Source organism: Artibeus jamaicensis, unplaced genomic scaffold (genome assembly GCF_021234435.1).
Source record: "Artibeus jamaicensis isolate MK-2021 breed Jamaican fruit bat unplaced genomic scaffold, CSHL_Jam_final scaffold_11, whole genome shotgun sequence".
Taxonomy (NCBI): Eukaryota; Metazoa; Chordata; class Mammalia; order Chiroptera; family Phyllostomidae; genus Artibeus; species Artibeus jamaicensis.
In genome coordinates this window covers 2,851,088-2,876,414 of record NW_026522027.1, presented here as the reverse complement: position 1 = coordinate 2,876,414, position 25,327 = coordinate 2,851,088, and the positions used below count along the sequence as shown (strand labels likewise).

Sequence of the window (25,327 nt, the reverse complement as noted above, 5' to 3'; positions counted from 1 at the left end):
AGACCAATGGAATAGAATAAAAAGCCCAGAAATAAACCCATGCATATGTGATCAACTAATCTTTAACAAAGGCACCAAGAACACATAATGATGAAAGGAAAATCTCTTCGAGAAATGGTTTTGAGAAAACTAGAAATCCACATGAAATTGGACGTTTACCCTATACCATGCACAAAAATCAACTCAAAATTCATTAAGACTGCAATCTAAGACTTGAAATTGTAAAATTCTTAAAAGAAAATTTCCTTAACATTGATTTTATGACACCAAAAGCTCATGGAACAAAAACAAAATAAACAAGTGGGATTATATCAAACTAAAAAGCTTCTGCACAGCAAAGAAAGCAATCAGAGGAGTGAAGATGCAACTCCACAGAATGGGAGAAAACATTTCAAATCATATCTGATAAATGGTTAACCTCCAAAATACACAAGAAACTTTGACAACTCAATAATAAAAAAATTAATAACCCAATTTTAAAAGTAGGTTAAAGACTCAAGTAGATATTTCTCCGAAGAAGACACACAAATGGCTAAAAGGTATATGAAAAAAGTGCCTGAACTTCTGGTCAAGATGGTGGCATAGGTAAACACAGTTCACCTCCTTGCACAATGACATCAAAATTACAACTAAAATATAGAACAATCATCACTCAGGACCATCAGAAATTGAATTAAATGGAAATTTGACTGCTACAGAATTAAAGAAACCACATCCACTCAGGCTGGAAGGAGTGGAGACACAGAACAGGATGGTTCCACATCCTCCTGTGGTGGATAAAAATTTGGAAGCAATATCTTGGGAGTGAGGAATTCCAGCCCCACAGCAGACCTCAGAGCCCAGGGTTCCAGTGCCAGAAAGATAAACCCTCATAACTTCTGGCTGCAAAAACCAGAAGGGGTTGAGCTGATGGGAGAAACTCAAGTAGTTTCTCTTAAAGAGCACACACACGAATTTACTCAGACTCTCTCAGAGCTCCAGCACCAGGGTAGTCACTTGAATGGCACCAGGGAGAAAAGTGGAGTGTCTGGCATCAAGGCAAGAGCTGGGGGACAGCCTTATCCCAGGCAGAACGTTCCTTTCTGAATGTTCCCCGACAGAGCTGGCAGGCTGGTGCCATATCTGAGACTCCATCAACCTGCTTAACACTGTTTGCTCCACCCTAGAGATCCCCAGGGACTCTGTCCCACCCATTTTACAGGCCCACTCAAGCTACTTTTTCATATGAATGGCTGGTCTTGACTCACAACCTCACAACTTCCTAAATCCTCTCAACACAAGCAACAGCCAGCCTCAGGGAGCTCCTAATCCCCATAACTCTTACTAAGAAGCCCTAGGCCCAGCACTAGTGGCAACCAGCCTAGATTTACAGCTTAGCTTCACCCAGGAATCTCCAAGCACAGCACGAGTAGTAGCTACCTCATATTACTTTATAGTTCAGGCAGGGTGGTCCTGGGCAAAACACAGGTGGGGGCTGACCTTGACCTGTATCACCAAGGAAATCCCATTAACAACTACAAGTTGTGCACCCCGTGGACAACTACAGTCCATGTAGAATAGCTAAAATAATTTTGAAAAGGATGTAGTTGGCAGACATACTCTCGTTTCAAGACTTAATGTATTAAGAAGCTACAGAATGCAAAATGATAGGCATATAGGCCAATGGAACCAAATAGAGGCCAAAAAGACCCACACAAGTAGGTCAATGAAGTTTTTACAAAAGTGCAACAAACTTTTCGATGTTAAAAGGATACTTAATTGGATGTTTATATGCAAAAAAAAAAAAATGAACCTCGACCTCACATTTTATAAAGATGAATTCATATGGATCATAGCCCTAAATATAACACCTGCAACCATAAAATTTTTAGCTAAAAAGGAGATAAACTTCTATGTTATTAGCCAATGCCACCCCAATGAATTTAATTTTTAAAAAAGAGAAAAAATGTTGTGACCTTCGATTAGGAAGAGTTCTTATATGTGAAACCAAAAGCACAATCCATGGAAGACAAAAATTAAACTTTAACAAAAATTTGGAAAAACTCGATCTGTGAAAAATAATTAATGCAATAAAAACACAATTTTCACAGTGATAAAATATTTACAAACACGTAAGTGACAAAGAACATGTATCCGGAACATATAAAGAATTCTAAAAAAATCAACAGGAGTTCACAAAAGGAAATAGGGTATATGAATAGTAAACATTCATATATAAAGATGGATGGGTATCATAGTAATTTGGAAAATGTAACTTAAAACCAAAATGACATGCCACTACTAACCCATGCAATGCTAAAAACAAAAGCAAGATTCTGATAGGCAATGGTGGTGAGAATGCAAAATGGTTATGACCATTTTAGGAAAGCTTGTCAATTTTTCATAAAGTTGAACATATTAATGATACAACTCAGCAATCCCACCCTTGTGTTTACTTTACACCCTTGTGTAAATAAAAAATATGTTGACACACAAACTTGTATGTAAATTTTTATATCTGCTTTCTTCATCATCACTAAAAACTGGAAACCCAAATATCCTTGGTGTCATAAGTGGATAAAAAATATGGTACATCCATATAATAGAATACCACTCAGCCATTAAAAGAATGACTACTGATAACATACATCAAGACTGATTAAACACAGAAGCATTGTTAAGTGAAAGAAACCAGACTCAATAGTTACAGAGTATGACTCCATTTATATGACATTCTAGAAAAGGGAAACTATACAGAGAACAGGCCAGCAGTTGCTAAGGATGTTGGGGGTGCAATGGAAAGAAGAATTGACTACAAGAGTACAAAGGACTTTCTCCATTGTGGTGGTAATGACAATTAAGCTTTTGCCAAAACATGAAATGATATAGCACAGATTCTATTTTACAGAAGGTTAGCTTGTAAGATTTTTCATAGATGATTTTTATCTCACCAAGGACTTTTTACCACGAAGAGATATTTTTGTCAAATGCTTTCTCTGAACCTACTGATGATCATATATTTGATCAAAAGAATCCAGAATCTAGACACAAAAGAGTGCATAAGGAATTCAAGAGTAAATATTGAACTCATACGAAGCTCAAGGGCAGACCTAACTAATCTATGAGATAGAAGTCGTAACAGTTGTCACCACTGGAGATCAGATTGCCTAGAAATATGTACAAGGAAATACTCTGGTTTAACAGAAATATTGTACATATTGGTCTTGGTGGTTACACAAGTGTACACCTTTGTCAAAAGTCATGAATCTGTAAACTTGAGATTTATGCACATACTGCATGCAAATTACACTTCAGTTGCTAGCATACAGAAGTGCTGGTCACAACACCTTGAATAAATTTCTGGACCTTTCAAATGTGTTGTAACCTTTGTTGTGATAAACACCAGTTCACAGGACCCACAGGTTGGTAAACTGCTCCCATGTGTTTTTAGTAATTTAAATGTCCTTTAAGCCTTGCAGAATTCCTCTCCTAAGTAGTTTTATAGAAATATCTGGAGGTGAACCGAATAAAAATTTCAAATATAGCTGTCCTCTCTTTTACTCATTTAACACTTAATGAACACTTGCGTGTTAGGCACTGAAAAAAAGGCTGAGTAGATATGGCAGTTAACAAAGTCACTACCATTTCCACACATTCTAGGGTAATAAATTTCTGGTTTTTCCCTCTTAGTATTATTGGTAAACTCTGAACCAGACTTGTCCTTCCTAAGCCTCTCTTCTGTGTAATACCCACTAAACATCGTTCCTGCATGAAGTTCTATCTCCACTCTCATGAGGGTCCACTGCTGCGTGGTCACCCAACCATTATGACATGCTGGGCTCTGCCTGAAACACTGACTCACAAAACAAATGTTTTGTCTTCTGTAACAGGTCTGGTAATTGGACTATTTCAGCACCCATTTTGAGGTATTAAAACCTGTAAGTTAATCAAGCTTCTTTCCTGTATGAATTCTCTGATAAAGGAAAGTCCTTATCACCCTCATCATCAGCATGGACACGCTGATGAATTATAAGACTTGAGCTCCAACTGAAGCCCTTCCCACACTCCTCACATTTGTATGGTTTTTCTCCAGTGTGAACTCTCTGATGGGCTTGAAGGTATGAGCTCCAACTGAAGACCTTACCACATTCCTCACATTTATATGGTTTCTCTCCCGTATGGACCCTCTGGTGCGCTCGAAGGTATGACCTCTGTCTGAAGCGCTTACCACACACATCACATCGGTATGGTTTCTCTCCAGTGTGGACTCCACGATGAGCCAGAAAATTTGAGGCCCGACAGAAGCCCTTCCCACATTCCTCACATTGGTATGGTTTCTCCCCAGTGTGGCACCTCTGATGGGCCTGAAGCTGTGAACCCACACTAAAGCCCTTCCCACACTCTGCACACTGATATGGCTTCTCTCCTGTGTGGACTCTTTGATGCACCTGAAGACTTGAGAACTGACTGAAGGCCTTCCCACACTTCTCACATTTATAGGGTTTCTCTCCTGTGTGGATTCTACAGTGAACATTCAGATCTGAACTGCGACTGAATCCCTTCCCACAGGTACCACATTTGTATGGTTTTTCTCCAGTGTGGCCTCTTTGATGGGCCAGAAGATTTGAAGCCTGACTGAAGCCCTTCCCACACTCCTCACATTTATAGGGTTTCTCTCCTGTATGGACTCTAAAATGAATGTTAAAATCTGAGCTACGACTGAAGCCTTTCCCACATGCATCACACTGATAGGGTTTCTCCCCAGTATGGCCCCTTTGATGGTCCAGAAGATTTGAGGCCCGACAGAAGCCCTTCCCACACTCCTCGCACTTGAATGGCTTCTCTCCGGTGTGGCTTATCTGATGGGCTTGAAGGTGTGAACCCACACTGAAGCCTTTCCCACACTCCTCACATTTATAGGGTTTCTCTCCTGTGTGGATTCTACAATGAATGTTAAGGTGTGAGCTGTAACTAAAGCCCTTGCCACATGCGTCGCATTTGTATGGCTTCTCGCCAGTGTGGATTCGCTGATGAGCCTGTAGTCGTGAACGCCAACTGAAGCCCTTCCCGCACTCTTCACATTTGTAAGGTTTCTTTCCCATGTGAACTCTCTGATGGACTTGAAGATATGAACTCTGACTGAAGCCCACCCCACACTCTTCACATTTATAAGGTTTTTCTAATGTGTGGGTTATCAGAGAAGTTTGACAATGTGAGCTTTTCCCAACATTTCTCCCACACTCCTCAAATCTGTGTGGATTTCCTCCTGTAGGAACTCGGTGATAATGATGAAGACGTAACTTCTGACTAGAGCTCTTACATGACGTATCACACTTGTATGATTTCTCTCTACTGTGGACTCTCTGATGGGCTTGAAGACTTGAAAACCGACGGAAGGCATTTTCACATTTTTCACATTTATAGGGCTTCTCTCCTGCATGGGCCATCTTACTAATTTGAAGACATGAGTCCTCAATAAAATCTTTCTCACACTCTGTGCCTTTGTAGGGTCTCTCTCCAGTGTGGACTCTGCGGTGAACCTGAAGGTGTGAATTCTGATTAGAGGCTTTACCAAATTCCTCATATTTACAGAGGGTATCAGCTTGTTGGTCCAACTGAAAGCCAGCTTCTTGAATATTTACAATGAAATCTTGACATCTGGTTAAATCCTTGGTAATCTGTTGCCAGATTTGTGAGCAGAAAAGCTCTTCATGTGGAAGGTACTTTAATCCAACTTCTTGAATAATCTCCATGTTATTTAGAGTCTTATCTCCTAAAAGAATAAAGAGAATTTGGAGATGGGTACGTGAATGCTTTGTTTGGAAATGTCAAGGTTATAACCATACGCTTACACCCTATGGCTTTACTGAACCAAAAGAAAGTTCAATTTTTATCATCATGCATCATATTCTCTGATTTGTATGACTCCAAAAACCAACAGATGCATTAACCAGGATCCCGTTCATGATGCATTAATGATACTGATTTAGAATAGTACCAAGTTTCATAAGTGAGCTGCAAGTTAGAAATTTGGTGGCTGCAGAGCAAGAAAAATATTTCTTAGACAACTCAACAACCTCAGCAACCCACAACTGCACATATTCAACAGCCAGTGGAGCAGGATTTTGAACAAGGCTCAATCAGTCAAGAAAAGGCCTTATCTGCTCAGCATGCTGCTGTTATTAATCTTGCTGCAGTAGGAAGTTTCATGTAGTCACAGGCAGCTGCAGCTGCGATCCTAGCAGAATTAAATGGCTATGGCAACAGCAGCAGCACAAACAGCTCAGCCATATCATCATTGGTACACAAGGCAGCAGATCAAAAAGTAAAATGAAGTGAGACATGCCAACCACACCCAAATTCTGAGTCTTGCATTATTTTGTTCTCTTTTTTTTTTAAACATAAGAGCATTGAGTCAAAAAAAATTCAGAATTTCTACTTCATTTCTGTTTTTTTAAATGTGTCAGCATTTTACATTGCTAGATGTACAAGCGTTATACAAAAGCAGAACCCTATGATTTTAAAATAAAAACAGAGAGATGCTTTAGTAATCCATTAGGGCTGGCTTGCTTACATCACTGCTTTTTCAAAATGGGTTCACTGTACAAAACACACATGGAAAAGGTCTCAGAAATACTAGAAACATCTCTGAGAAGAATGTAGTTTGAAATTTATTTAGTATAAAAGGTTTATACACAGTATAATAAATACAGTTTTTACAAATTTGTTTTGGATAAAAAGAAAAAGAAACTACTTCCCAATCTTCATAAAAATGACACTGTACTTTATTAAAAGCCTTCTCCATTCTGCCTACTGCATGCACATCCGACCAAAATGCACAAAATGTATAGTAAAACCCTTACAGACAGATGAAGAGGAGATGCCCCCAGGCAATGTTTCTTTTTAATAAAGATTTAATTTATTTATTTCTAGAGAGAGGAGAAAGGAGAGAGAGAAACATTAATCTGTGGTTGCCTCTTATACGCCCCCTACCGGGGACCTGGCCCACAACCCAGGCATGTGCCCTAACTGGGAATTGAACTGGTGACCCTTGGGTTCCCAGGCACCAGTGCTCCCAGTGAGTGCTCAATCCATTGAGCTACATCAGCCAGGGCTCCCCAAGCAATGTTGGAAACCTTTGCTTTGAATTACTTTATTGGAAGTTTACTCTAATATTAGGAGCCATAGAAGCAATGGGCTGTTTGGAAAGACACGTTTGGGAGAAAATACTTTATCTCCCAAGTGTCTAATGTTCAGAGTGTAAGCAGAGAGTACTCCTTCCCCTCTGCCAGAGAAATATCCTTCAGGAGGACAACTGGTGGTGTGGGTGAGGTATAAAGGTTCACAGTAACAATATATATTACCCTCAAACCTCCTAGCAATTGAAGTTCCTATAACCTGAAGAGGGGGGAATGGTAAAAAAATTAGAAGATAATCTATTGTGGAATGTAATAAATAGGACATAGAATTGATTCTCCAAGTCAACACTGGACAGAAGATTTCTGTTCTTAGAACTCTGCTCTGCCAATTAGCCAGACAGCTTGCTACTTCTTTTCAGGTTTCTCTTCAAGTAACACCTCATCAGTGAGGCCTTTTACTACCCAAAAACAAATCGTAGAGTCTCCCTATCTACAATACACCCCTGGTAATCTCCACTCACTTTTCCCTTCTTTGTACATAACACATTTTACCATCTGACATATTACCGTGTCCTTTATATTTTCCCCCATTTGAATGCAATGTCCATGGGGATAGGCATTTTACATCATTCACTGGTTTTTCACCACTCCCAGAACCTGCCTGACACAGTGTTCAATAAATATATGTTGAGCCGTAGCTGGTGTGGCTCCGTGGATTGAGCACCGGCCTATAAATTGAAAGCTCAGTGGTTCAATTCCCCACCAGGACGCATGCCTGGGTGGTGGGCCAGGTTGTACGAGTGGCAACCAATCGATGTTTCTCTTGTACACTGATGTTTCTTTTCCCCTCTTTCTCCCTTCCTTCCCCTCTTTCTAAAAATAAAAAAGAAATCTTAAAATAAGTAAGTAAATAAATAAATAAGTATTGAATGGGTATATAAATCCCAGCTTGACTTCTTTATGAGTCTAAACTCACATTTATATTACAAATGTAAAAGAGTTGTTTCAAATAGTTGCCATAATAGGACAGGGATTGAACTAAGTGGAGTGGTTGTCGCCGATGAGAAAATCATGCTGATCACAAACTCATGGCAAGAATCACTTGGGAGGGGAAAAAAGTATAAGGTATAAAAGTGGCCACAAGGCCTATGGACTTTTAGCTTTTGCAATCCTTTTGTACTTCCTTTCTGTTTGTGTAAAATTTTTCCATTTTCAAGTAGGAATCCATATTCAGGGCCCCAGGAACAATGTGTGTGAAAGTGGACTGTCAAACTGATGGATGTAGATTCATTTTCCTATATGGACCACACCACTGTTTTTCAAGCTGAAGGCAGGATTTATTAAATTTGAAATAAATTTATAGCTTTTTTCTTTTAAATCCTTGCCCAAGGATATGTTTATTGATTTGAGAGAGAGAGATAGGGAGACAGGAGGAGGAGGGAGGGAGAGAGACACATCGATGTGAGAGAAATATCAAACGGCTGCCTCCCACATGCGCCCCACAAGCCAGGTATGTGCCCTGACCAGGGATCAAAGCCACATTCTTTCAGCACCCAACCAACTAAGCTATCCAACCAGAGCAAATTTAGTAGCTTTTGACAAGTTATAACAACAACAACAACAAAATCAGAGGTGCTTTGGAAGCAGTAAAGGAATCTCTGTATAAAGGGGATCTCAAGAACCTTCATTCTAAAAGGCGGTTGTTGCCCTGGCTGGTGTAGTTCAGTGGATTGAGCGCAGGCCTCAATCCACTCTTTAATATCAGGCTATCGCCCCTCTTTAATATTTTAAGGGGTGATAGTCAGCCTAAATCCCCCAGACATCTTACTCCCGAAACAGAAGATCGTGGTTTGATTCCCAGTCAGGGCACATGCCTGGGTTGTGGGCCAGTTCCCAGCAGGAGACCCGCGAGAGGCAACCACACATTGATATTTCTCTCCCTCTCTCCCTTCCTTCCCCTCTAAAGATAAATAAATAAAATCTTTAAAAAATAATAATAAAAAAATAATAAAAGGCAGTTCTTTACCAAGAAAGTATAATTTACCACGAAAGGTTGCAGAAAATTCAAGGGGGAAACGATAATTAATTTGGTTAAAAGTAAAAAGCTAAGCTTTTAAAAAAATATTTTACATATTTATTTTTTAGAGAGAGGGGAAGGGAAGGAGAAAGAGTGGGAGAGAAACATCAATGTGTGGTTGCCTCTCATATGTCCCTTACTGAGGACCTGGCCTGCAACCCAGGCATGTGCCCTGACTGGGAATTGAACGAGCGACCCTTTGCTTCACAGGCCCGTGTTCAATCCACTGAGCTACACCAGCCAGGGCAAAAGCTAAGCTTTCATTAGGTGTGCTTTAGTGGATATATATCTACAAAGATCCAAAGACACCTAATAAATTCAAACACTCCTCAGGGGGATAAACTGTTCTGGATGATGCCTTCATCTCACATTTTTTTTATTACGACTCTTTAAGGGTCTCAGAGACCAGTGGAAAAAGGTCCATGTAACCATCATTCATTCAACAAACATTTATAGCACACCTGTCTTCTTCCAAGTCTGTTCTACAGACTAAGGATATAGCGATGAGAAAAACAGAATCTCTCTTCTCCTGAGATTATAATCCAGTGAGAATATAGTAAGATAAGTAAAAATAAATGTTAATATGGTTAAGTGGTGATCAGTGCTCGGACACCAACTAAGACAGGGTAAGGGAAGGCAGTGGAGGAAGAAAGTACTCTGAACAGAGGGGTCCCGGGAGGCCATTCTTACGAGGTTAACATTTGAGAAAAGCCCTACATTAAGTAATAGAGAGGTGGAGAGAATGACAAGGGGAAATAATGCTCCTGATGGAAAGAACAAGTACAGGGTTATGAGGCAGGGGCATGTTCGGCAGGGCCAAGAGGCAAAACTAGATGGAATCGGTCTATAGACTAATGAGGCAGAAAGCGACAGGTCACATTTATAGAGGGACAGGGGAGAGGGAGCAGTGGCCACGGGGAATGCGATAAGTCACTTGAAGTACTTGCATTTTACTCTGAATCAAATAGGAAGCTAGTGGAGGTTCTGAGCAGAGGACTGTCAAGATCTGACAAACATTCACATGAATCACTTCAAGTGGAGGACTGATTGTAAAAGAACAAGACAGAGAGTGGGAATGGTGCCAACGTGGCTGCAGTAATCCACAGACTGGGCACTGCCTTAGACCAGCGTCATGACAGTGGAGGTGACAAGAAGCAGGACGAACTGAGTCGCACAGCTCTCACCTGAGGAGGTTTGGCTCCGGGGGGCTGTCCTTACCACCCAAAGCTTTCCTTGTCTCTCTAACCGGGCGATTACATCTGCTGTGAAGGACTGATGCCCTGGGAAGAGGCAAGGACAAATGTTAAAAATTAATATATTAAAGGCCAAAATCGCTAAAAAATGTGATTTCTCATTGCACCACCATCAGAACATCAAAATGAGTATTTTCCAAACAGTTAATTATGACCCACCAGAGGAGATATATTTTATGCAAAATCCCCTGGATATGTAGACATAAGTATAAATTACAGGGGAAAACGTCTATCTGGTAATATACTAAAAAGTATTGCATATTCTCAATGGGTGAATCACATTGTACAGTAAGGTATGTGTGCATATATATCATAGCTCAATAAAACTGTTAAAATTTTTAAAAATAATATCTGTTTCCATCACAGCCTCTCCATCATTTCTCACACTGGTCCTGGCCACAGGCTGCAGGTTTGCCCATGTGCCGTTACTGCCGGGGCTCTGACCCTTTCTCCCTTATTTTCCTTCATTAAAAATGCTGGCACAGTTTCCTAATGGGTGTCATGACCTACTCACTGGAGATGACCACAGTTTGAGAAAGGCCGATGACATGTAACACGCTGCCAACTAACAGCCCATTTACAAAACACGCTTTACTGGGGAAGGAAGACCAGAAAAATGCCATCGCTGTGTCTCTGGCTGCTTAGAAAACAGGAAACCAGTTGAAGAGCTTCACCAACGTTCTACACAGCCAAGGACAGAAACACCGCAGGGGACTGAAGTTCAGTTCAGAGCGCCTGCCCTCACCCAGGGAGACCAGGTTCCGGAAGTTCTCCAGCATCACGTCTCGGTACAGCTTCCTCTGGGACGGGTCCAGCAGCCCCAGCTCCTCCTCCGTGAAGACCACAGCCACGTCCATGAAGGTCACCGCCTCCTACAACACCAAACACAGGCAACCTCAATCTCACCACCAGCCTCCGCTGGGAGAAGGCAACACTGAGAAAAGCGTAAAGACTGTGTACGAAGTGGTTCCAGATTCTAAGAGACCAGAGTCAATTTTACCATAATATAGTTACACATTCCAAATAATACATATTATGTTTTACTTTTTTCTTTTCATAATATATGCTGAAAAAAAACCCCAACTTTTCACATGGATATTAGCTCCCAATTATTTTCTTTGGATGTTTCAAGAAGTGAAATTATAATGCTAAAGAATATGCAACTTCCGCAAAATTATGTAAAATAGCAGACTTTCTTTTCAACTTTCCCCTATTTTATCCTGCTCAGAATATAAGCATTCCTGATTCTCCACACCATACACAACATTGGATAGAACCAATGTTTTTAAATCCCGGGTAAAAAAACAACTTATTTTGGTTATTTGCCCTTATTTGGTAATACACAAGCTCATCATACTTTCATGTATTTACTGGCCATCTTTACCTTTTCTTAAGTCCCTGTTCTTGTTCTTTGCTCATACTCCGATTGGTTTTTTTTACCTTATGACTATAACATTTCTATTAGAGATTTTAAGTTTTGTTTCTTTAGCATATATATCATAAATATTTTCACTCATATTTTGCTATTAGTCTTGCATGGCTTTGCATACCGCATGAGTTTTCACCTTTGACACAATCGACATTTTGGGCCAGACAATCCTTCATCTCATCAATTCATCAATGAGGAGCAAGACCTCTTTGGGCCAGTGGTTGCCCTGGGGTCTTCCCTGCATAGAGCCATCGTGGCTCTGCAGAAAATGGGACAGCAGAGCCTGAGCCAGTTTCTCAACGACTTTAGCACCTGTGACCGGCTGCTGAGGCAGGGCTACGAGGAGGGCCTGGGGGAGGAGGCCATGGAGATGTTCCAGTTCCCTGAGAGCCAGGCAGGGCAGTTCCTGAACCCCTGGGAACAGTTCAGTGACATGGGCTTCCAGCAGGACTGGATCGGGGAGGTGCTGCTAGTCCATGGCAACTGCAGGGAGCAAGCGCTGGAGGAGCTGCTGGCCAGTACCCAGGGACCACTGGGGCACTCTGCAACGCCTGGGGATGCTCTGCGCTAAACCTGGCAACCCACTCTAACTGCAGACCACATAAGAATAACAAAGCAATGCACACTCGTTGTAAAAAATGCAGACAATGCCAAGGGTGGGAGCAGACACTATAGGGGAGGCAAAATTTTGCCCATCTTAGGTTTTCAGCTGGACCAGTTAACAATAGCCAAACAGTTTATTAATACACGCAGTGCACATCATGTGGGAGAAACCTCAATGAAAAGTAACTCAAAGGAGCAGGTTAGAACTCTGGCTTGTGTAGCATCAACAAAGAACAACTCTGTACAGAAATAACTAGACAAAGGAAATCAGTTTTAGGCTTCCAAAGATGGCAAACTGTTGGAAGGGAAATACATGGGAGGGAACTAATGGAGTAAGGATTGTCTGCAGAGTCTTCTGGTGCATCTCTGGAAGGATAAGTACTACCTCAAGAAAAGGAGAATTTATATTCTGCCTTTAGACAGAAAAGGGGTAAGGGTAGGGAGAGCTTTTCCTGCCTTTGCTGTGTCTTGTCTTCCTCTCGAAATCGTTTTTTTATGTGAAAGAGGCATATTTTGGAGAGACATCCTCTTTCCCTCAGCACCAAAACTATCAGCTCGAGTTGAGAGTGGCTGCCTGGGGGGAGGGGCAGATGGGAAGGATACGGACAAGGAGCTGTGTCTTCTCCTAATGCTTTATAAAACCACCTTTATTTGACTCTTTACACTATGTGCATTAATAACTTTGATTTTAAGAAACTTTAAAGAAAAAAAGACACCTAACAATATTCTCTCTGTGTGATTTGTTGGTTAGGGCCTGTTGCACCAGGCCGTACTGAGATATCCTACACACAAAATACCCACGTTTCCACACACCAAACGTGCCTTTTCAATTTGGAGTTCCTAAACATGAAGAACAAAGAATGGCAAGCTCTTCCAAATTCACTTTTGAGGAAAATGGTCATAATAGGAAAAGTGGTATTACAACACTCATTAAAACAGTAAAAATTCTAAACTACCTAAATGTCCATGAATGAGAAAAACTTATGACAGACACACACAGAGTACATCAATTCAAGGGAATGTAGTTGCCATTAAAAATGTACAGTATATCCCTGGCTGGTGTAGCTCAGTGGATTAAGTGCTGGCCTGTGAACCAAAGGATCACGGGTTCAGTTCACAGTCAGGGCACATGCCTGGGTTGTGGGCCAGGTCCCCAGTAGGGGGCCTTTGTTTTCGTTTTTTTTTTAATAATTTAAATGGGTTGGGCACTGGCGTGTGAGAGGCAACCACACATTGATGTTTCTCTTCCACTCTTTCTCCTTCCCTTCCCCTCTCTCTAAAAAAATTAATAAATAAAATATTTTAAAGTTAGCAATGCATGTGAGGAAAAGAACATGGAAAAATGAAAACAGACATTTTGTAAGGAAAACAGTAGTAAAGCAGGAGATTTATTTTTTCACTGCACCTGAGAAGGTCCCACATGTCTAGTGTTCTGTTTAATCCTTCCCCAGAAAAGAAAACAGAATGTGTCTACTCATGGAGAAATGAGATGACAATTCAAAACCTAGACAGGCACGCCCTACTCACCTGGAACTTGGTCATTTTGTCCTCCTTCTTTTGGGGAAGGGCTGCGTCTTGGGAAGGCACAAGGGGGAAGGAGAAAAAAAGCCATTAGATTCTGGCCAAGGATGTCACGAACCCACATGGCTCATTAACGTGAAAAAGCAATGATGCCCCTTCCCTGGGGGGGCGTGGGGGGCTTGATGAGCAGAGCGCAGACTGGGTTCCAGACCCAGTCTTTTCTCTGGTTTTTCATACGTAACTTGATGCCTCTGCAATAATATTTAAGGTTACATAGACAATTTTCTTGTATAAAACACACATAAGAAAACTTACCATTTTGACCATTCAGTTGTATATTCATTAAGTGCATTCATACTGTGCAACCATCACCATGACCCATCTACAGAAAATTCTCACCATCCCGCATGGAAACGCTGTGCTGATCGAACAATAACCCTCCACCCCGCTCCCCTCAGCTCCTGCTGAACACTGTCTTTTTTCTATGAATTTGACTAGGTGGGTGACTGTTTTTAAAAAGCTGTTAAGTTCTTGCCAAATTTACTTTAAAAGTAGGGCCTTAAAAAGATTCTCATGGAGCCCTGGCTGGTGTGGCTCAGTGGACTGTGCGCCAGCCTGCAAACCAAAGAGCTCCCCGTTCAATTCCCAGTCAGAGCACATGCCTGGGCTACAGGCCAGGTCCCAGTAGGGGGCGTGTGAGAGGCAACTACACATGGATGTTTTTCTCCTTCTCCCCATCCCTTCTCCTCTATCTAAAAAATAAATAAAATCTTAAAAAAAATAATTTAGAAAAAAGACTATCATGGAGATGAAAAGAAACGATAGACCTGTGACTTTGCAGGATTTATTTAACCATAAGCTAGGTAATCAGTCAGTATGTCCTTTAAATGAACAAGCTATGGCAATCACAGTCCTGATAAAACTAAATAACAAAAATGTCAATGTTTCACATAAAATAAGCACCAAGGACATGCTGGGGACCTCGTGAAGCTTTTGGCATTGTTTCATTAAGGTACCTCCCACGTACCTGGGAAGAAGCTACTGTTGTGCCCGTCGTGTGACTCTGGCCCAGTCACCTACACCTCTGGGCCTATCCTTGGCTGTAATAAGGGGATAAAAACAGAATGTCCGTCCCAGGATTATTGTGGGGAACAAATGAGCTCATTCATGTGAGGCCGCTGGCACAGCCCCTGGCATTTTAGGACATTCTCAGTCAATGGGGGATGAGGACTGCTGTTCCCACTTCACAGATGGGGAAGCCGAGGCTCTCGCAGCAGGGCCAGTACCCTGGACCTCGTCTCTCTGTTGCTCCTAAAGGCAAATATAAGCAGATGGGAGTTTGAGGGATCACTGGAAAAGGAAAGAGGGATTGAGAGCTAGGGATAAAGGAGAGACAGAATCAGGGGGGGAAGCCAAAGTGGCTGCTTGAGGGAGAAGAGGAAGGAGCTGTGAAGGCTGTAGGCTCTGCGGCGAGACCACTGGTCTTTGAATACTGGCATCTGGGACTTGCTAGTCCTGTGTGCCTCAATGTCCGATCTGAATGTTGGGGATAATGACAAAAATCACCACCACGTCCTAAAACTGCATAGGGAGGTCAGTCAGCCTAGGGGACCACACATAAAACATCTGGAACAGTGTCCAGCAGCTTAGCACTCACTCACAGTCATCTGTATGGCTACTTTGCATAGTCAAGGCACCCCTGCCTCGGGGAGGCTGCAGCCACACAGTCTGGTGAGCAGACAGTGGTTGGAATCTGGATACCTGTACCCCTCCCCCCTCCTGGAGCCCCTGCACAATGAGGGCCCCGCCTGACCACACACGGTGGCTCTGACCCAAGTTCTCCCTGTAGTTCTCAGGGTAAAAATCTGACTGGGGGCGGGGCAGGGAGAAAGGTGGGAATTGAGAGTAAGATGCCCAAGTTAAGAGATTATCATTAGTTAACTATTGTTTTATTATTTATTAGTTAATTATGATTAGTCCTTCGACTTCAGATAGAAGAACCCTCGTATGGAAAAGGGCAATGTCAAACTCTCCAGTCTTGGAAGAAAATACCCTTGGAATTTGTAACTCACTTTGTTCTGGCTCTATACTTGCCCAGCGACTTTTGTTCAGTTAAGAATGATTTGCAGGGAGATCTTTCCATCAGCTCTGGGGGAAAGTCTCCCTTGTGATTGCTTTCTCCGAGTTATGGCCCCAGCACTTAGAACAGTTCCTGTAACACAGTAACCGCTTGGCAGTGTCCTGAGGAATGAACCCGCCGTCAGGCAGAGGCGCGTGGGGAGCCTAGATGGACTGACCTACAGTCTCTGAGTTGTAAGATCTGAGGCTGATCCTACTTTGGAGGACTTGGAGAGCAGGGGTTTTATCTCTACGTTTCTCCTCTGGGTCTTTCACCACAGTGGCCATCCTTGGGCAAGATCAAGCTCACCTTTAGGGGAAAAAAGGGAAGGGATTTAGAGGAACAAGTATAAGGGACACAGGGACAATAACTAAGGGGGTGGAAATGGGAGGGAGGTGGGGAGCATGGGGCAGGGTGGGCTGGGATGGGAGAAATAGACAGAAAACTGTACTTGAAAAATAAATAAAAATAAAAGAAAAGAAAAAGATTTTAAAAAAGATCACCTTTAGAAAGAAAAGAGCCTATAGATTTTTTAAAATGCCATTTTTAAAACATGCCTACATGGAATCCTGTTGCAAAATCCACAGAATGGGTCCATCGAAATATCAAGAACAATTATTTTATTGCCTGCATAATTAGCATTACACAGGCTAACTTGTTTTTCTTTTTTTTTTTAAAGATTTTATTTATTTATCTTTAGAGGGGAAGGGAAGGAGAGAGGAAGAGAAACATCAATGTATGGTTGTCTTTCATGCATCCCCTGCTGGGAAGTGGCCTGCAGGGAACTGGCCTGCAACCCCGGCATGTGCCCTGACTGTGAATCGAACCGCAATTGTCTGGTTCGCAGGCCTGTGCTCAATCCACTGAGCTACACCAGCCAGGCCTTATTTTTCTTTTTATTCTCATCTGAGGACTTTCTTCTTTTTCACTGCTTTTAGAGAGAAAGGGAGAGACAGAAACATCGATACACATCCAGAGCAGGGATCAACACCTGGATCAGGTGTTTGGGGATCGCATGCATCCAGACTGGGGGTCACAGGCGCCTGCACCCAGACTGGGAATTGCAACTGCAGTCTTTTAGTTATGGGACAAAGCTAAAGCCAACTGAGCAACACTGACTTGAGCCAGGCTGACATTAATTCTTCATTAAGTATGTTGATTAATTCATTGAACACTTATGGAAATCTTATTAAAAGAGACACAATTACCCAGTCTTCTACTTATACTACACATGCCAAGTAGCAGAGGAGTGACCAGGGTCCTCTGGAGGCACAGGCCTGAAGGCCGGCGCTCGAGGGGAGCGGGTTCTACATAAAGGCAGCTTGATCTGCTCCCGGGAGGATGACCGAGTTCTGTTAGCCAAAGAGAAGCAGAATTACTGAAAAACTGCGAGAGAAACCGATGTTGCAACGTAAGCGAGGACAAACAGGCAGAAAAGGACCACAGGAAGGCAGGATTGAAACCCTGATAAGGGAATCCCGGTTATATCCACAGGGCAGCAGGAAAGCAGCAAAGGACTTGAGGAGAGAGGAGTAAGACTACTATCAAGTTGCAAACAGATTCCTCTCCCAGCGGACATGCGCTCTGAGGGGGAAGAGGCCCCGGGCCAGGGAGACTGTCAGCAGAGAGCCAGCCACACCAAGAACCACTCCTGTGCTCACTTCGGCGGCACATGAGGTGAAACTGAAACGATACAGAGAAGAGTAGCCTGGCCCCTGTGCAGGAGTCACGCACAGTCCACGGAGTGTCCATGTTTGTGACTGTTGCCAGTTTTAGGAACACAGGCTCAAACCAAGATCGGCTCTAGAAGGAAAGGATGGGAACAGCATGTAACAAGGCTGTTAATGAGCTGAGAAACCAGTTTGGATGGAGATCACACCTCTGTTAAATAGAATACCTCAACTTTGTTTCTTTTGGAGAAACATAATAGTTTTAAGGGTCCCCCCCCCACCCAATTACCTAAAAGCAAGTACCGAAGGCTGATGTCTGTTATGGAGCAAAGGGTTAGTAGAGTATGATATGTTTTTCAATGTTTTTCTTTTTATCAGTTATTTTGCATTTAAAGAGAAGATTGTTAATGTTTCAAATAATACCTGAAAATTAGAAATAAAATTAAATTAAAAGAAGTCACTTCCTTCTAAATTCAAAATAGGCAAAGACCCTGACCTGGTGGCATTGATATTATAATGGGGAACAAGGATGACAACAAGCCAATGACAAGTGAGAGGCACTGTGAACTGTAAGGCAGGGTAGGACGCATAAGGAGGGGCCGTTACCCACGAAGTTTTTGTCACGGATGGAAGGCCGCTTTTACGTTTCAGCAGAGACCTGAATCAAGGGAGAAAAGGCCATCCTGATACCCAATATCAAAGGCGGTGTGATTTAGCCAGAGGGAATCAGAAAATATTTTTTGTAAGAAATGAAAAGTCTGTTCTTTCTACCAATCCTTCTCAAACTGTAATGGTCTGTGAATCGACTGGAGATCCTCTGAAGATACAGCTGCTTGCCCCGGCTGGTGTGGCTCAGACGATTGAGTGCCGGCCTGTGAACCAAAGGGTCGCTGGTTTGATTCCCAGTCAGGGCACATGCCTAGATTTCAGGCCAGGTCCCCAGTAGTGGGTGTGTGAGAGGTAACCATACATTGATATTCCTCTCCCTCTCTTTCTCCTTCCCTTCCCCTCTCTCTAAAAAATAAAAAAGAAAATTAAAAAAGAAAAAGATACAGCTGCTTGTGTCTCACCCCCCCCAAAAATTCTAAATCAGGAGACCAAGGATGGGGACTCAGAATCTCCGTTTGTGTCCTAGATGATGTTGATGCTGTTGGTATCTGATCACACCTGGGTAAAATTGACCAAAAAACAGCCCTCTAGGTTCAGCCGGACTTTGGGGTTTTCACCTCCGTCTCACTAACCCTGACAAACTGCCTTTTTGCCCAAGGGGGAAAAAATTAAAGGGTGAACACAAATTACAAGCTCCTCTTCCTCTCTGATGCTAATAAAAAGGATTAGATTCAAAGTTTGTTAGGATCAGAGGGGGCACCAAAACCAACTCTAACCACCTAATTTTACCCACAAGGAAACCTGGGCCAGTCACAAAATACTCCCAATAAAAATGACAGTAGCTGACATTCATAGCAGCTGACTTGCTACCTACCAGGGCATCATTTACATGAATGCCTGACATGATAACGTGTTATTCGATCTTCCTAACTATTCTAAAGATTGAGACAATAATTATCTTCCTTCCTAAACAGGGTGAATAGGAGGTGATCAGAATAGCATTGAAATCACCCAAAAAGCTAACAGAGCTCCACACAGTGAAACAGTGAAAGGCCTGAGTCTTTCTATTTGTCACCAAGTCCCCAGGAGATTGTGACGTGACCAAAGTTTGAGAACCACGCACTACCCTGTGGTGCCTCTCTGGGAGTTCTGTGAACCGCCCAAGGACGCCCAGGAAGCCAGGGGCAAGGTGGGGCGGGGCGGGGCCTGGTGGGGCGGGGCCTGGCACTCAGGTCTCCTGATTACCCGCTTCTCTCCATTGTAAGATGCCCTTAGAGTTGTAAGAGGCAAAAGAGTGACTTGTAAATGCCCCTGGAGGCAAATTCTCAGAGTGAAAAGGGAGGCTTCCATTTCTGCTGTGCCAACAGAAATATAACACAAGCTACCCATGTCACTTAAATGTTTCTAGTAGACACATGGACTCTGGGTGGTGAACACACACAAAAATATACAGATGATGTATTATAGAAATGTACACCTGAAACCTACATAATTTATTAACTAATGTCACCCCAATAAATTCAATTAAATATGTAAAAAAAGCTTAATTTTAATGATAATATTTAACCCAATATATCTAAAATATTACCACTTCAACTTATAATCAATATAAAAATTATTGACATTGTTTACATTCTTTTTTCATACTAAGTCTGAGATCTGTTGTGTGTCTTAATTAGCACTAGCCACATTTCAAGTGCTCAAAAGTCACATGTGGCTAATGGTTACAATATTAGATACAACAGACTTAGACCTTTTTAAAGCAGTAAGGACCATACAAACACCCCCCAGGGATTCTCTAAGTTCATAAGAAAGCAAATTAGTTTTAGGTTTGAACAATGGTTATCACGGAAGCTACTCACCTTTGCTAAACTGTATGTTGGACTTGAAGTACCAAAGCAGAAATTCGAGGAGAAAAGAATGCCTTCAAATACTTTTTTGTCCTTTCACTAATTTGCAACATTTTTCATGTGGTATACTCATCTATAAGAGAAAAAAGGACAACTCTAGTCTGTAATACATAGAGGATTTACTATGCGCCAGACATATTTCAAGCATTTTCTATAATATATCATCTCTTTTTTTTTTTAGATTTTATTTATTCGTTTTAGAGAGGGGGGAAGGGAAGGAGAAAGAGAGGGAGAGAAATATCAGTCTGTGGTTGCCTCTCATGCGCCCCCTACTGGGGATCTGACCTGCAACCCAGGCCTGTGTGTGCCCTGACTGGGAATTGAACTGGAGACCCTTTGGTTCGCAGCCCATGCTCAATCCACTGTGCTCCACGAATCTTGGCTCATCTCTCTTTCAATCTTCACAAAAACTTCAGGACATAGGTATTGCTATTACTCCTACTGGACAGGTAAAATGAGAAGTTAAGTAACCTGCTCAGTGCTGTCCAGGTAGAGAGCACTAGAGCTCGGCTTCAAATCCAGCTGCTGACCTTTGATCCTGGCTCTGCGCCTTGCTGACTATGCCTCCAAGTCATTTATTCAACTGTCTGTGCCTGTTTCTTCATTTTAAAATGAGACTCATACTAGCACTGTCATAAAAAAGAAAGAAAATGAGCCCTGGCTGGTGTGGCTCAGTGAATTGAGTGCTGGCCTGCGAACCAAAAGGTCACTGGTTCAATTCCTGGTCAGGGTACATGCCTGGGTTGTGGGCCAATTGATATATATCTCACACATTGATATTTCTCTCACTCTCTCTTTTTCCCTCCTATCCCCTCTGTCTATAAATAAATAAGTACAATCTTTAAAAAAAATGAGTTAGTACAGGAGAGCACTAGAAATTCTCTGAGTCGTACGAGGGGCCCAACATATGTGGACCATTCTCGCCATCCCCATTTGGTTCCCATGCAATAAACACAAAATCGAACATGAACATAAAGTGTCTCTAAGGAAATTTGTTTTAGATGGTGACAATATTGTGCATAACTGTGCATCAACTTTTAAATACTCAGAAAGTTGGTAGATTCTGCAACCCACCAAAAGTAAAATAAAAGACAAGGAATGTGGATATCTATTTTCTTTCTTTTCTGTTCTCTAATCCCAGGCTGTAAGCACCCTTTTGGACGGCTACGTGAATCATGCTTACTCACTGGGTAACTAACTCCTCTCTGCTGCCCTTGCGCTGGGTACTCTGAGAGGACTATGATAAGATTCATGAAACAGGTCCCTGCAGCCTAACAGGAGAGAGAGACGAAACTGAAAGTTAATATACAAGAATAACTTCTAAGTGGTAAGAATAACTCCTAAGGATAAAAAGAAGCATCATTGTACTTCCCTGAGTCTTTCTAATTTTGTCATACAAGTAACACTGCTAAGAGTAGAAACTTCAGAGTTGCCGTTAACATCTGTCATCGGTTGAGTGCCCCAAAACTCATCTGTTGAAGCCCTAACCCACAGTGCTTCGGAATGTGATTGTATCTGGAGGTAGGGCATTTAAAGAGGTGATTAAGTTAAAACAAGAGCGATAGGGCGGAACCTAATCCGATCTGACTGATGTCCTTATTAAAGGAGATTTGGATGCACACAGGGACAGGAGGAGCATGCAAGCCACAGAGGAAAGATTTGCACTTTCAGCTCCAAAACTTGAGAAAATGAATTTGTTGCGTAAGCTACTCAGTCTGTGGTATTTTCTTACAGCAGCTCTAGCAAACTAACACAATCTCTCCTCCCTTGGTCATCATATATAAAGGATTTATGGTAATTTTTACATCCCACTGACTTTGACATTTCCTTTAAAATACTAGAGGGGGAGAAATGTGTACATGGGAAGAAGAAAAAGCAAGAAGATTAGCCAGGATTGAAGCCGAGTGATTGTTACACAGAAGTTCATTATGCTATACTTTTGGTGTGTTTGGACATTTCCATAGTAAAAAGTTCAGGGGATAACTATAAATAGTGTGGTAACAATGTCATTATACACACACACACACACACACACAAATAGAAATAAATAAATATATATATAAATATACACACACATATTTTAAAAGTGCTAAACAGACATGTATTTTAAAAGTTAATAATTGTCTATATTCTAGTATTTGGGTAATTCTTTATTTAAAATAATTTTTAAATTTATTTTTAGAGAGAGGGGAAGGGAGGGAGAAAGGAAGAAAAACATCAATGTGTGGTTGCCTCTCGAGTGCCGGAACCTGGCCTGCAACCCAGGCATGTTCCCCAACTGCAAATCAAACCAGTGACCCTTTGGTTCACAGCTAGTGCTCAATCCACTGAGCCACACCAGCCAGGGCATACTATGGGTAATTCTTAATGTTTTTCTTTATTTATGTATTATCTGAATTCATTACAATTAGTGTGCACTTTTACTATAATCAGAATATGGACTACAAATATTAAAACAAATCAAATTAAATGCTTTCAAAAACTTATGAGTAAGTCAGAACTCATTTACCCTACTTTCAAAATCCTCTACAATAAAATCCCAACCTATCTCCACAATTTGATCCCAAATGACTACTTTGCGGCCAGTTTCCTATGGTTGAATATTTCTGTAGGTTGTTTTCTATTTTGTTTCCTAATTCCAGTTTTGGGATTTGAAACTGTGGGACCAGGATGTACAAAAATATACGGAATGCAAGCCCTAGATGCAAATCCTACTGCGCTCACAAGCAGTGTGATGGTTATGTCACTGCTCTCTCTTTATTTCCGCGTCTGCAAAGTAGAGGTCATAACAATACTTGCTTCACAGGGCCTTGTGAAGGTTAAATATGTTAATTTTTATAAAGCCCTCAGAATGATACTTAGCACTCACTGTTTAATTATTATGCCCAGCGCTCATGTCCTGTATAGGTTCCACATATTGTCACAATTATTTAACAATAAACGATCACCTTTGTAACAGAAACATTTGCTAATGAATAAAATACTTTCTACCACTTGGAACAGACAAGGAAGAGAATGCTAAGTCCTGCTGCAGTGGGACGGTGCTGCCCAGGACCCCGGGCTCACGCACCTCCTTTCTACAGCCCCCTTTCAGAACTCAGGGCTGGGCATAGGATAGGAAAGGAAAGGAAGCTGGCATATACCACGATCCTGCCTCATCCTGGAAACACCAGTGGATATCTGTGACACTCACTCTTTCTTAAAAACGGGTCATAAGTAGCCTGGGCATAGCCTACTTTTCTGCGGGGATCAGAAAGAGCCAGTGGAACTTCGAGGAACTTCCAGAGAAAAGGAATACTTTTCTGATTACAATACTAATGTTAACAGCTCACGCCTTGCCAGATGCCTGAACTGTCAAAACATTTCGCTTGTACTATACCAATGATTCGCAAAATAAATACAAACTTTGTACTAACATTCTCTTCTACAGAAAAGGAAAGTGAGGCATAGAGAAATTAAAGTTCTCATCCAGTGTTATATGGCTGGATAGTGACAAGAGTGTGGAAAGGGTGGGGGAAGGCGGGTTAGCAGCGGACGGCCGGGGAGACCCTCCAACCCTAGGTGATTCCCGTAGGCCCCTAACCTGGGTTCTAGCGAAACGCCCCAAACGCAGGGGCTCGGGCCAGGGGAAGGCAAGCGCCCGCCTCGCCCGGCCCCTCAAACCCACTCTCTGCCTCGGACCGCGGTGCCAGAATAATTTTATTCTGGCACGGGGGTCCGGCCCAGCTGATCCCACGAGCAAGTCAGAACACTTGAATGAGGCTGCAGAATCCCGGAGCTCACTCACCTCCCAGAGAGGAACGGAGGCCGCGAGCTCAACCTCCTGCAGCGGAAGTTATCTTCTACTTTGCGGACCTCATGGACTACATTTCCCGGCATCCCAAAGGAGAACAATGTCAGCTGCCACCGACCAAGGCAAAGGTGCCGACTCCAAAACCCACAGCCTGAATCCATTTTCTCGGAGTCCAGGAAAACAGCAGGATTCGTATCATCAGCCCCTGGTAGTCGAAATGCCTCCATATATGCATAACACCTGACCATAAGCAATCGTTTTTCCGTGGGAGCAGGTAACACATCTGCGCCTTCCGGGGCAGAAGCGCTCCAATCCCGGAAGCGACGGGACTACACATCCCAGAATCCTCTGTGGGGCCGAGCTTCCCACCAGCAAGAAATTTGCTATTTGAATTAGCAGGTGGAATGCAAATGAACTAGCCGGTCTTTGTAGAACTCGGTAGCGTTTTCTTTTTCTCATTGTTCCTTTTAACAACTGACGGAAGTTGGAAACATGAAAAATAATTATAAAGAAGTGTCATGTGTGAGCTAAAAATAGAGATAATAAAAGGCTGAACTACATTGAACAAACCTTTTTTTAATCACATCAAACAGGATGTGAACAGTAGCAGCAAAATTCTTCGCTTTTGGTTCTCTTTCGTTTTCTTGCATTGGCAGGAAATGGGGGAAAACATAGTATAGCAAAGGTCCATGCTATAGAATATCATGAATAAAATTCTGCTTTGAGTTCAAATTAAGGAATCACATCACGTAATTCTTGCACTTTTTACTGAAATATAATTGGCATATATAACATGTAATGTACACAACGCGCTGATTCAATACACTTATATATTACAATATGACAATCAACTTAGCAATAGCTAAACCTTCTGTCACTTCACCTAGTTTTAATTTCATTTATTTTGTGGTGGGAACAATAAAGATCTAGTCTCTTAGCAATCCTTAACTTTATAATGCTGTAGTGTTAACTATCACCAGTATGTTGTAAATTAGCTCTCCAGGACTTCCTCATCTCCTAGTTCCAAAATTTTACCCTTCAAATATCCCCAATACCTACATTCCATCCTCTGGTAACTATCATTCTACCCTCTGTTTTCACAATTTTACCTTATTTATTTATATTGTTTAATTATATTTTATAGATTATGTTATTACAGTTGTTCTGATTTTTCCCTTTTTGCCCCCTTCCATTCAGCACACCCCCGCTCCCTTGGGAAATCCCC

The 25,327-nt window shown here is 42.0% G+C and overlaps 1 protein-coding gene and 1 non-coding gene across 3 annotated transcripts; one reads left to right on the top strand and one right to left on the bottom strand.

Annotated features, from left to right (window-relative positions):
• Positions 1-2,109: 2,109 nt before the first annotated feature.
• Positions 2,110-24,184, bottom strand: ZNF45 (zinc finger protein 45). Of its 2 annotated transcripts, XM_053655723.1 has the most exons (6): positions 24,097-24,184; positions 20,262-20,382; positions 14,008-14,054; positions 11,194-11,320; positions 10,380-10,475; positions 2,110-5,752 (listed from the first exon to the last, which is right to left on the bottom strand). In XM_053655723.1, the coding sequence occupies exons 3-6, from the start codon at positions 14,020-14,022 to the stop codon at positions 3,927-3,929; spliced, it is 2,064 nt and encodes a 687-aa protein (XP_053511698.1). In that variant the 5' UTR covers positions 14,023-14,054; positions 20,262-20,382; positions 24,097-24,184; the 3' UTR covers positions 2,110-3,926. The 2 variants fall into 2 exon arrangements, with proteins under 2 accessions (XP_053511698.1, XP_053511699.1); XM_053655724.1 differs by lacking the exon at positions 20,262-20,382 and having other exon boundaries at positions 24,097-24,129.
• Positions 17,774-17,878, top strand: LOC119054448 (U6 spliceosomal RNA). The gene has a single exon (XR_008389811.1). It is a non-coding gene; the product is annotated as a U6 spliceosomal RNA (small nuclear RNA).
• Positions 24,185-25,327: the final 1,143 nt, after the last annotated feature.

What these genes read in the sequence shown, in the direction of transcription:
- ZNF45 (XM_053655723.1), bottom strand. An exon ending in CCGGAACCTGGTCTCCCTGG is followed by an intron (nt 10,476 to 11,193) that starts GTGAGGGCAGGC and finishes GCCTCTTCCCAG; the next exon opens with GGCATCAGTCCTTCACAGCA. An exon ending in CCGGAGCCAAACCTCCTCAG is followed by an intron (nt 5,753 to 10,379) that starts GTGAGAGCTGTG and finishes TTATTCTTTTAG; the next exon opens with GAGATAAGACTCTAAATAAC.